General features: G+C 50.3%; 1 protein-coding gene across 7 annotated transcripts in view; it reads left to right on the top strand.

The window, feature by feature from the left end:
* RREB1 (ras responsive element binding protein 1) overlaps positions 1-12579 on the top strand; it is a 124591-nt gene extending 112012 nt beyond the window's left edge. For 4 of the 7 annotated variants that reach the window (XM_063096600.1, XM_063096602.1, XM_063096601.1 and 1 more), the window contains 4 exons: positions 2005-2169; positions 7123-7965; positions 8901-8948; positions 9220-12579. In XM_063096600.1, coding sequence (XP_062952670.1) covers positions 2005-2169; positions 7123-7965; positions 8901-8948; positions 9220-9635 — 1472 coding nt within the window. In that variant the 3' untranslated portion in view covers positions 9636-12579. The remainder of the gene's footprint in view (positions 1-2004; positions 2170-7122; positions 7966-8900; positions 8949-9219) is intronic. The other 3 variants (XM_063096606.1, XM_063096604.1, XM_063096607.1) reach the window with 3 other exon arrangements.
* The last annotated feature ends 314 nt before the right edge of the window (positions 12580-12893 follow it).

Raw genomic sequence — 12893 nt, 5'->3', positions numbered from 1 at the left:
CCATCATGGGACATTAGCCTGGCTGTTCAAACCCACTGGAAAGGTGAAGCATTTACCAATGTGAAAATTACAGAGTCAATCACATAATAGGTGGAAGCATGAAACCAATTGTTTTCTTTGAAATCAAGAATCATGGTAGCTTCTGACTTGTTTTCCTCCATCTGGCCCAGCTGAGAGTAAGCTGCGATATTGCCTTTTGACAATAAAATGTTAACAGAAAAGTATTTTATTCTTATGTGAAATTATAAGATATTGTATTCAATTTTTAGTGAAAAGCAAGGAGTAATCTGATCTGCACCATAAGCATTGAAATATGTTACAGATAGTCATGCAAAAGTGTTTTTTTTTTTAATGTGGATTTTTTTCTAAATTTAGCAGAAAACACCTACAGAACTTTGTAGAGGGACACTGTAAAGCAGTCAGTGGGTTCTGCACTTTATGTGCAGGCCCCCTCTGGAGCTCTTTGAAAGCACACGGGCTGGATGCCTGGGTTTCTGATTCTGTGGTCTTTGATTGTTCCAGACATCTGTATTCTTAAAAAGCCCGAAAGGAGGTTTGGAAGCATCACATTAAAGGGTCTTTCAGCTCAGGAGGGAATAAATGTGCCGTGCTTGATTGCTCCTGATGCACAAACTTGGCCTTGCTGCTGTGTCGGTGGTGCTGGCCCTGCACCTTCGCAGCCTGCATGAATGACACCCCCAGGTGTTGTCCAACGTGGTGGTGCTAGTCCTTTCCCTGGGAAAACAAGTGGCCCCTCTGGCTCGCCCCCAGCGCCAGGCCTATGACTTGGGTTTCTGGGGAGCCGTGCCTGTGGCCTCTTCCTGCCGTTTCTTGACACATATATTAGATTCTGCTATCCCCGGGTTATGAAAGTATCCTCAGGCCATAGCACTGAGGTCGTGTTGCTGTGACATGGGAAACCTTTTCCCTGTAAAACTGGAAACTGGGACCTTAGAATCTAGCAATTGGGAGAAGAGGAAGAATCCAGTGATCCAGCAGATGATGTCCCTTGTCCTCTGTCTCTTGGAGCCGCCTGATCCCCCCACCGCCTTTTTTCTTATCCACACTCCCTCCCTCTCTTCCTCCCTCACATCCATCCACACAAACCCGGGGCAAGTTGCAGGGGAGCTTTGATTGCATTTTGAAACACGGTGTTTACAGTACAAAATGAATCCAAATAAAAGGAGAGGATAGGCAGACCAAAGCAGGAAACTCCTGGGGGAGGGAGGGCTCGTCTCTTCACAGTTCACCACATTTGTGGAGTGGAGGTGGGTGGAGAGGGGGTTGCCCCATCGCTCTCTCCTCACGGGCACATCTGTTGAGTGGAGCATGTGATCTTGTATGGCTCACTTACTACCCAGCAAAGGGAACAAAGAGCCCTTCAATGTAACGAGACGACCTCCTGTCTCTTGCTAGCCTAGGACCACGATGACCTTGGGTAGAGGTCACTGCAGGATGTCTCGAGTCAGACAGGAGGGACCAGCCACATTGAGTGGGGCGTTCTGCATGTGTCCCGGACAATATCCAGGGGTTCCAGATCCCTCCGGGGGCCTGGGCTCCCTCGTGCTGTCTGATTTCCCAGCACCATGTTACTTACAGTGTTCGAAATCATTAAAAGGTGTCTTCTCTTCATGAATATAGGCTTTTTCTTGCTGTACTCTAAAACCCCTTCATTAATTTTTATTTTTTGTTGTTACTTAATATTTCTAATTGTGATACCATTGTTTTACTTTAAACATATATATCTTGGTTCCATTGTTAACTTTCTTTCAGTATTTTTAAGAGACTTGTTCCATTCCACTCAGGATGAGGAAAAATGATCATTTTAGTCATTGGTGTTTTCAGTCCTTTTTTTTTTAATGTGTTTTGTTTATTTTCTGAAAAGGATGGGGTGGGGGAGGGGAGAACAAATGCCACTAATCCCAGGAGAATAAATCAAAAGCAACTTTTCTTTCTCATTGCAGTAGAAAGCCAGATAAATATATATTTTTTTTCCCGCTTCAGGTCAGAAACCCTTCCCTTGTCAAAAATGCGATGCCTTCTTTTCTACCAAATCTAACTGTGAACGCCACCAGTTGCGCAAACACGGACTTACCACCTGTTCCCTGAGAAGAAACGGGCTTATCCCCCAGTCCAAAGAGAGTGATGTTGGATCCCATGATAGCACAGGTAGTGCCTGCAGGTGATGGAGAAGCGAGAGAGGGAGAGACAGGAGGCCAGGAGCCTGGTGGGGCTGCCTCATCTGCCTCTTTGTGAGGCTCAGAGCCTGCAGCCCAGGAAGGTGGCCCCGGCGGGAGCACAACTCCTGGGTCAGCAGGGCTGACTCTTGAGCCGGAAGCCTGGGGACTTTGGGAAACAATGGCAGTGCCCCTAGGTGACTTTTCGGAGCTGGTAGGGAAGATCCATCACTCTCCCAGTGGAAGACACCCTTGCTGCTGCTGTGGGGAGGTGGGAGGTGAGGAAGGGCGTGCAGTTTTAGCTCTGGATGTGAATACATCTCAAAGGGGTGTGAATCCCTAAAGGCTTGGGGAACCCAGCCTCTGTGTCCTCCTTGAGAGCAGGCTGGGCTCCCTGGATGTTAGGGCATGGCAGCAACTAGGGGTGCAGAACCCTAAGCAGGGAGAGGTATAGCCGGGTGCAGTGTTCTTTTTCTTCCAATAACTCTCTTCCCAGTATGAAACTGTGTCCTTGTTTGAAAAAGCACCCTGCATGTCCTTTCCTTAATCACATCTCTGCTTGACCTGACCCGGGGCTTGACTCTCCTGTGCTGGCACACGCTTCCTCCCTCCAGCCCTCCTGAGCAATTAACGGCTGCGCGATGTGTCTCCTGCCACCTTTTCCCCCTCACGGCTTCTGTATTTACTCATGTCCTCTACTCAGTACCCTCTGCCATCTCCGACTTCTGGGTTCTCCACCTCCCTCCCCCCAAAACAAAACAACACAGCACAGGCTGCTGCAGCTCACCGAGACACTCAGCTGGTTGGCTGTTGGGTGGGGACAGTTCTGCATTACAGGTGCTGGGTTCAGTTCTGCGGGTCTGGAAAGTTGCACATTCCCATTGCTTGAAGCCAAGAAGTTTCCCACAACCATGTTTTCCTAGGGTACCATGTGGTGTGGGAGGCACCCCTACCCCAGGGGGTCATTGTGGACAGAAGGTCAGGCATTAACCCCAGTCCCCTGTCCTTATCTCAGTTACTGGGGGAAGTGAGGTGTATTTGAATGGGAGGAATTGATCGCTGGTGCAGAAGCTACCCTGCGAGCCCGAGAGAGACAAATCGTGAGTTCTCTTGAGCTGGCCACCCTTCCGTCCACATCAGACCCTCTGAAGGTGTAACAGAGTGGGCTGGTTTGTCCACTCCTTCCCCAGCTTCCATTTCCACCTAATTTGCCAGGGTCTTTGAATAAAGAAAGGTGTGCACACCCGTAGAATCTTGCCGTGACCTGGATCCCTGCAAGCCCAAGATGATCTGCTGTTTATTATGTGGGAAGCCCACAGTCATGCTGGCAGAGCACTCATTGCTGCAGACCATCCTGTTAATGTGTAACCGGTACCTGTTAGTCCTGAGCACTTTCTCTCAGCCTGGTTTAGAGATGGAGAAATCCCTTCCAAAGTGGTTCCAAAGGAAGGAGAGCTGCTGATATTTGAGGGAGTTGAGGGGCTCCCTGGGGCTCCTGTGTTTATAAACAAGTCTAGTAACCATGTGCCAGATGCTCATTTTGCCTTTAGCATCTTGATCATTCGGGAGGAGCACAAACTGGGACCCCTGGGGATGTCTGAGGCCAGTGAAGAAGCCTGCAGACACAAAGCTAAATGCAGATTTACAGTCTTAGCTCCGGTTCAGCACCAGCTTTTACACTATGGGTGTATTTATTTTTGAGGTTTGCAGTTACACATTTTATTTTTCCAAATGCCCGTCAAAACCCTTCCCCAGCTCTGTCGTGCCCCGGAAGTTGTACAGGTTTTCTGGAAGGGGCAAAGCCTCTCTAGAAAAAGGAAATTCACTGAAAGTTGTAATGTGAAACCAGCAAAGAGAAAATATATGTTTGGTTTAATTGTGGCCACAGTCCATGGTGAGAAAGGGACTGAGATGGAGAGAAAGATCAGGGAGGTAGAGTTTAGTGATTTCAAGGAGAATTTTTAAAACCAGGTAAGCATGATAGAGATGGGGTGGAGGTTTCATGGGACTCCCTCCCGTGAAGTTAAAAAGTGAGGCCTTGGAGGAAGACAATCTTAAAAAGGGAGGGCGGGGCAGGAAATGACCAAGTAAATTCTTGAAGGGTTTTCTAGGTTTATGTGCCTAGATTGCATTTTTTTTAAAAATTCCTAAATATGTTTTATAATGTAGGTCTGACTTTTTTTTTTGGCTGCCGGCCGGTACGGGGAATCGAACCCTTACCTTGGTGTTACAACACCACAATCTTACCAACCGAGCTAAGTCTGACTTCAGTCACATATGGTCTTTAGTGGAAATATACCCCAGATTTTCCCCCGAAAGAATGCCGAAAATGCTACAGTGGGGGCACTTCTCACTTAAGGGGCCACATTGAATATTCAAGTTTAAACTGAAACTCTTCGTTCACTCACTCTCCTGGGCGGAGAGACGCCCTGGCCCTCTTTGCCCTCGGTTCTTCCTTGGGATGCCTGGAAGAGCCTTTGTATTGGTAGGCAACTACATAGGACTGTTTTTAATCAATACAAATGTGAAAGTTTTTAAACTTTCTCTTAATGGCAGTCAACTTTACCAACCCAGAAGTCCCAGGTGCCAGCCTGGACTGCGCCCCGGGAAATACTCCTCAGCATTCAAATGTGTTAGGTAAAGTGCAGACAGCAGCTTCCTGCCCAATCAGACTAGTTGTTTAGGTTGGTAGTCTGTCACTGCAGTTAACAATTTCTAGGAAGCAGTAGATCTTTCATTGTTGACCACTGTTGTGTAGGAGGAGCTGTGGGCTTATTGTCTACTAGGATTCCTTCTGCTTCCTCTAGCAATTTTCTAAGACTTTTAACACCACTATGAGGGACTGTGGGTACAGAGAAGAAATGCATGTCTCCAAGGTAGCATTGCTTATGAAAAGCCATCAGCTCAGCTGCCTACATTTGAAAGGAGGGGTATTGAGGAGGGTGGAGATCAAAGTAGGACTTGGCCTTATAAGTTGGATGTTCATGACATGTGAAGAGGCTAAGTCTGCTGTTCACAAGAATCTCTAATAAAAATCACTTGGAGTTGCTTTAACTCGAAGGGCCCAGGCTCCCCGCTAAAGCGCTCCCCCTAGTGGAAGTTTGGTGGAGGACAGCCAGGCTCCCTTTGTCCAAAGGGGAGATGAGTCGGCTTTCATTGTGCTCAGGGTGAGCTCTGCGTTGTGCACACTGAGGAAGTGTTTGGTTTCAGAATTCATTTTGATTTTTTTCAAGGTTTATTCTCTTAAATAATTTTATACAGTTGAAATAATAATAGAAACAGCCTAGGATATACAGGGACAAAGAAGTAACCAGAGGTTAAGCCTTTCTTTAAATTGCCACAAAGTCAACAAATAAGCTGAGCATTCTGTATGCTTATCGTAGAGTTTATACCAAAATTCGTCCTATAGATGCTCTTTATTGGAATGATTCAAGACAGTGAGCATCTAGTTTTTCCTTAGGATATAGCCTAGACATTGGTGTGCATATCTCAGGATTCCTGTTCTATAAGTTTTGGGATAATTTCAAAAATCATGTCAAAAATTTTATATTCATACCATCATTATTTGTTTCCTTCTGAAACCTCTTGAGATACCCAAACAGCGGCTGCCAAAAGGTGCAGTCAGAATAAAACCAGTGAGATGAGATACTGGAATGCTGTACAGATGGTCCCCAGGCAGGTGTGGATAGTAGGTGTTGTCTCTCAGCCCACGGCAGGAGCAGTTCCCGCTCCTTACCCCAGCCCCGTCACCCTTGAGGGCAGATCATCGAGCCTGTGACATTGAAGAGGACGGCAGATGTGGGTTGCATACATCTGGTCACATCCAGGGTAGGTGTGTGAATCTTTACTGACTCAAGCACTGTAATCAGAGATCTGGCATGTTGAGGGAGAGGCATCTCACATATGTGCTAAAAAACCACGAATTTTATCCACCTGATTCTCGGAGGAACTTCTGAATCCCTGCAGTAATAAGTTGGCTATGGGATCTACAACTAAATAGTAGGTCCCACCCAGCTTCAGCCTCACTGTCATAGCACATCTTTTAAAAAAGGCCGCTAAGTCCCCATTCTACCTGAATAAAGAGAGGGTGGTACTTTGGACACTGTTCGGTGTAGCTAATGTCTCCATGCCATTCCTTAAGAGGGTCATTGAGAACTGGTAGACTTTTCCCATTTAGTTTTGCTATGGAGTGTGGACAGATAGGAACTAGCCAACAGAAATGAACTCAGGGCCAGCGAGATACTTGCAGCCAGAATTCCTCATCCCCACAAGTACCTGCAGCCCTCACGGCCTCCCCGCAACCCCCATGTGCTCCTGCAAGCCTGGTGTCAAGGGGGCCCAGCACTCTGGGGTGCTGACAGCAGCCAGAAGCCTACAGGTGTGCATGCGTCTCCTCTGACCTCTAAACTCTTTCCTTGCAAACGAGCTGTCAGGCAACAGCGTGAGTGCCCTATACATGGTGTACAGGCTTGGGGTCATTTTCTAAGAAACTCTCATCAGAGACCATGTTTTGGAAGACTTGGTGGGGTGGTCCTGTGTATGTTGCATGTCTATAATCTCTTTGCACTGGAAGAATAACTTTTACACACCTCAGCTTCCTCAACCTCCCTAGTGCTGCAAGTCTCTGGAATGCACCCTCTCCTGTCCCCCAGTGCCTGCCTGCGCTGCCTGAGTCACTCACGCCTTCCAGGGGCAGGGCCAGCTGAGCGTCCTGTTCGTGGCAGTGGAGGCCAGGAGTTCCTGGGCACAGCCAGCCCAATGCACCCCTGCGGGGATGCAGAGGCTGCTTTTGCCTTTTCTGAGTCCCCAGATTCCTCCTGGCCCTCCTTGGGGGATGTCAGGGGTGATGAGGATCTGGAGTGAGAGAAGCCCTTGCTGGGTCTGAGGCCCAGGTGTCCGTGGCGGCGTCCCCTCTGAAGCCCTTGCCCTGTGCTTGCTCACGCAGATAGCCAGTCGGACACAGAGACTGCTGCCACAGCAGGCGAAGTGCTGGATCTTACCGCACGTGACAAGGAGCAACAGCTGCAGCAGCAGCCAGCACCACCACTGCCACCGCCATCAGAGGGAGACACTGAGCTCAGCCAGGTCGCAGAGGACCCCCCTGCAGAGGCGGTCAAGGCCGGGACCACCTCCCCTGTGACCAGAGAGGAAAAGGAGGCCGAGGAGAACCAGGAGCCAGAGGAAGAGTGTGGCATGGAGGAGGGGGATGGGGAAGGCCCAGAGGAAGATGCGGCCAGCAACAGGAGCCTGGACCTCGGCCTGGCCAGCAAGCTGATGGGCTTCAGGCTGGCCGAGGGTGAGGCTGGCGCCACAGGCAGTGGAGGCTGTGCCCCACAGGACCAGAGGCACGCCTGCGACACCTGCGGGAAGAGCTTCAAGTTCCTTGGCACCCTGAGCCGCCACAGGAGGGCCCACGGCCGCCGGGAGCCCCAGGATGAGGAGGAGGCACTGCCCCTGGCTCTGGAGGGCGAGGGTGGAGCGGCCGAGGAGCCCGTTCATGCCGTGGAGCCAGAGGAGAAGCCCGCCGAGCCCCCAGCAGCAGTGGAGCCAGCCCCGGACACCGGGGAGGCCTCAGGGGAGAAGCAGAACGAGGAGGCGGAGGGTCCCTCAGATGGGGAGGGCACGGCCGAGAAGTCCTCGGAAAAGAGTGGTGATGACAAAAAGCCAAAGACAGACTCCCCCAGGAGTGTGGCCAGCAAGGCGGACAAGAGGAAGAAGGTGTGCAGCGTGTGCAACAAGCGGTTCTGGTCCCTGCAGGACCTGACCCGGCACATGAGGTCGCACACAGGTACGGGGGGAATGGCCGGGCCCCAGCCCACCAGGGAGGCGGGTTGGCCCAGCACAGTCAGCAGGAGCCTCCCCTGCCGCGGCCAGACACTGGTGCTGGAGGAGAGGGAATTGACTCAGGTCGCGGGTGTAGCCTTTTAAGCCCAGGTGAACTAGGAATTTGAGGAAGTCTCCCTTTTAGCCCTTGAAACCGTGCAGGCCCCCTGCAGTGAGGCAGGAAAGTGGCAGCAGGAGTGCTTTTGAGAGGGTCTTGATCCACCCCCTAGATCCTCTGAGCCTCGGTCTTCCCATCTGCGGATTGGGACAGTGGCTGCCCTGTCCCATACAGGTATCCAGAAGCAGGCGTGTGTGTGCATTCAGGGCCACGTGGTCTCATCTAGTCCAATCCCGACTCTGGGAAGGACCATGGGGCTGCGCGAGGGAGGCAGACGCTGCCTAGGCCGCTGCTGGGAAGGGGCCCTGTGTCCTCTGTTAGCAGTCAGTGGGGCTTTTCCTTTCTCGGCCTGCACAGCTGGGGTGATGGGACTGTGACAGGGTCCTCACTCAGCTGCTGCATTGGCACAACGGGGCATTAGTGCCCGTCCTAGAACTCTCTCACCACCTATGGGGTTGAGGCTACAAACCCCAAAGCAGGGCCCTTTGTTTTGGCAGAAGGGAAGAGACCTGGACATACTCATGGGGCCAGACAATACAAACGTCCTTCCTCCTCCTCCATTCCGCACTCCCTCCCCCACCCCCAAAAAGCCCCAGGCCCCTGGTCCTGGTGTCAGCTTTCCTCCCCTCCCAGCTGTAGCCAGTGGGCCGTAGGCTCCGGCAGGTGGTGGTCCCAGTCAGGCAGCTCGGTATGTGGCCCTCGGGAAGAGCCCCAGCTGCTCTGCCCTCAAGCACAGGCAGTACCTCGTACCTTTGACTTAGGAGGTGCTGCTGTCTCCGCAGGGTCCCTGGGAGGGGTCCGTCCTGTCCTTCCACAAGATTCAAGGCTGGGTATGTGTCCCCCAAGGCTTCTCCTGCTTCGGTTCTGGTTTCCTGGGTCAGTGTGTAGAACACCTGGGTCGAGAGGGGAGCAGGAGACAGAATGGGGTCTGTGTGCTTGTCCCCAGTCTGCCAGAGCAGACAGAGAAGAGGCCCCTCCCTGAGTCTGAGCCCCACCACAGCCACACACTGCCCGTGTGCTTGTCATCTGGGTGGAGCAGGTGAGGGATTCTGGTGGCCTCATTGTTAATGAACATGTCATTTCTTCCGCCCGCTGCTCCAGGGGAAAGGCCATACAAATGTCAGACCTGCGAGCGAACCTTCACGTTGAAGCACAGCCTGGTTCGCCACCAGCGGATCCACCAGAAAGCCAGGCACCCCAGACACCATGGGAAGGACAGCGACAGGGACGAGCGGGGTGAGGAGGACAGTGAAGACGGGTCCACCCACAGCGGCAACAACCCCGTCTCAGAGAACGAGGCCGAGGTGGTGCCCAGCACCAGCAACCACGTGGCCGTCACCCGGAGCCGGAAAGAGAGCAGTCGCCGGGAGGAGCGGGCCACGGTGGCTCGGGCGGGCGGCCCTGACCTGGAGAGCCCAGCCACTCTGGTGCAGGACCTTCCGGAGCCGCGCAGCAAGAGGCCCAGTGCCCCTGTCCTGGCCGCTGACAGTGCCCCACAGCTCTTGGGGATGGAGTGACAGCCCGCCCTGTCCCCCTCAGCACACAGACAAAAGCCAGCAGAGCCTCCGCGTCTGCACCTCACAAGGTTTCCTCGGTGCCCTCCAGCTGTTAGGGAGGGAGAGCGAGAGACACAAGCAGAGCGTGGCCCTTCACCCAGTGCCATAGCCCCCGCGCCACTGGGCGCCACCGGGCTCCACCGCAGCATGCGCCCGTGCCAGTGCCTTAACTACTTACCAGATCCTCCCATGTCATCGAGGGTGTTGTGTTTTCCCAAAATGACTTTTTAGCAAAACAAATATTTTAATGAATTGTTGGGAGAGGACCTCTTCATTTAAGCATTAACGTGACCTTTTGTATTGGTGTGTGTGCACTTGTGCTGGTGAATCTGTGATAGTACTGTTTGTTCTGTGAGCTGGAAACAGAAGAAAAAAAACATACCCTTGGATACCCATAGCCAATAACTGGAAGAAAATGATGTGAATTTCATGTAAATGACCCGAGGAAAGATCGATAAGATGCTAATTTCTCAAATAGACCCTTTGTTTTCTTTCTCCGCTTCACAGTGGAGCTATGAATCTGGTCCTCGGTATTACAGGATCTAGTCGATGAAAGTTTCCAGTATGGTTTTAAATCAAAACCAGGAAAGATTCTAGCTTCAGCCTCGTAAATGTTTCCACTGTTTCAGCATTAGACAAGGTTACTGTTCAAGTTTCAAGACATCCATTCTTAACTTACAGAAAAGAGTTACCCCCTGGCAACTTAACCTCTGGAAAACATGCATGGATGTCATACATTTGATTCTCCCACTCCCCTTTCGGTATATGTATTATTAATATTATTATTATTATTATGTTTAGTTCATCAGCTTGCTGGTCTCTGCAGTCAGCAGAAACAAATGGGCAATATTTGTCCTGGGAGACCTGCGCCACCCCCAGGTCCCCGCCGGCACCTTGGGTGGTAGCTCTTCTACTGTACTCAGACGAGCCTTTCTTCCATGACTGCAGAATCCATCAGGGGCCACGAGCGGTCCTTCTGAGCACCGCCAAGGAGCCGCTGCACCGGGAGAGCAAGGATGTGTGCGTCCCGGAGCAGGCAGCCCACGGGAGCGCTGTAGAGATGGCTCTAGAGAAAGCAGGGCAGTGACGAGGCCGGTTACTCATGAGCAAGGTATTCCCAGTCTTCCTGCTAAGCCCGGTCCCAGCCTTACCCACCTGTGCTACTGTCATTTGCAAAGCGAGGAAATACTACTACTGGTAATAAAACTACACACGCAAGATTAAAGATGAGAAATAGATTTATATTTACCTTCCTGCGGTGTGGGGTTGGTGTCTGAAGATAAGCGTGCTGTTCTTAGTTTCTTCAGTAGCCTGAGCCTCTGGGTGCAAACAGGCAGGATTCTTTTTATTCATGAGCATTCTATGCAGGCAATAGACTTCCCTCACTGTAGCCGCCAGCAGTGGAAAGAAATACATCCTACTGTAGCAGAGCTAGTGTTCAGCATCCTGTCCTTCACCTGAGACCTCCAGGACACTGAGCCGGGCTGCTGGGCTTGCCCTGCCACCTGGAGCCTCTTGCCTTCTGCTAGGGGAGGTGCCCTCTACCCAGATTCACCTTCCCTTTCTATTTCTTGCTCTTTCTGGCCCCAAGTGCTCCTCCTTTTCTTGTATTGTGCACGCAGAGACACACATACCCCTTTTTCTCCACTTCACCAACTTCTGGTGGCTAAAATCCAACCTCCCAAGACTTCAAAGGAAGATATTCTTGAGATAATGAAAAACGATATCTTTGCATATGAAAGGAAAAAAGGTTGAGGTATACATGATTTTTTAACTGTATTAGGGATTTATGAACCAGTTTAAAAACAAGGTTTTATTTACTGTAGAGATGAATGCAAATCAGAACCAATAATTCCTTGGTCCACTTAGTTAAAACCAGTTCATACATCCCTTTGTTTTGTTTTGTTTTTAAACGATGATTGTTATTGTTATTGTTGTTATTATTATTTGGGGTTTCTTGTGTTTTGTTTTTCTTTGCAACTCTCCACACTAAACTCGCAATATTGTGGGGAGGAGCCATGACTGAACTCTATACTCGGTGAGATGTAGCAGTCTTAAGCGCCCAGTGACGGAGGTCGCCGGGGCTGCAGCTCGCAGTAATCACTATTGATTTAAAGCTTTATTTAGCCTTGATCTGTGCCCTCGTAGTCAATAAGGTCTTGCCACATTTTTTAGTGAGGTTGAGAAATGTATTATTTGTTTGTTGTTCTGCCCCTTTCCCCGATATTAAACTGTGAAATTTGTGATTTGTTTAAACTCTGGGTGAATCATAGCTTAGTTTGCATGTCCAGCTAATTTGTTTCTATACATTTTGTTTGATTCTCTTTCTCCTTCTCTCAGGGCTTTTACAAAAAAATATATATATATGGATCTTCTGAAAAGTTTTTTGAGGTGCAAGTTTTTTCTCTATTGTTTTTATCTCTTTGATCAGTGGACACAGTGCTGAGATTCAATCACTACATGAAACACTTGGCTGTGGAAACAAAACAGAAACATCCGAAGGTCTGTTTCCCAAACAGCCTGGGGGGCTTCATGACAGTCGGATGCCAATTTCAGAAAGATTCATCCTACGTTCTGACCCTCTGTTCGTCTCTTTCCTCTCCTCTCTTTCTTCAAGAAGGAAGTTGATCCTAGTGATTTCAGCCCATGCATTAAACAGGAAACAATAATAAATGTGTAGAATTCATATTTTTCTAAAGGGAACTTAAAAACTGCTGCTACGTGTTATGTACAAAACTGGTTTATGCCACATGAACAGAGAATCACAAGTTTGGTTTTGGTACTTTTTGTTCCTCTTTGTATTCAGTTGTATAGAACTTCCAAATTCAGAATGAAAAGAAGCTGTTCTGTATCAAACCATCTAAGCAATAAATGTTATATTTTAAAAACGGCGCATTGCCAGTCACACGCTGTCCTGTGATTTGCTGTCATCCTTTCCCCAAACCCACAGCCCACACAGGTGTCAGGCACCGTCTGGGGAATCTCAGTTCTGCCTCCCGACAGCGCGGGCGTCCGGGGTGTTCAGGAAAGCTGTGGCACCTTTAAAGCGCGCCTGGCTAGAGTTGTGGGCACTGCCGAGAGGGGAAGATGAGGAAGCAAACAGCCATGGAGCTTCAGGATAGAGACTTTGCCCCTGAGCACAGGGGTGGAGGGCAGGACCCGGGGGGCAGCCGTGGGGGCGGCAGGAGGGGGACACCATGGTGCAGGCCACTCTCAGCC

This window comes from Cynocephalus volans, chromosome 5 (genome assembly GCF_027409185.1).
Source record: "Cynocephalus volans isolate mCynVol1 chromosome 5, mCynVol1.pri, whole genome shotgun sequence".
In the NCBI taxonomy this organism is placed as follows: domain Eukaryota; kingdom Metazoa; phylum Chordata; class Mammalia; order Dermoptera; family Cynocephalidae; genus Cynocephalus; species Cynocephalus volans.
Note: the sequence above shows the minus strand (reverse complement) of the source record. Positions and strands in the feature narration are given on the sequence as shown.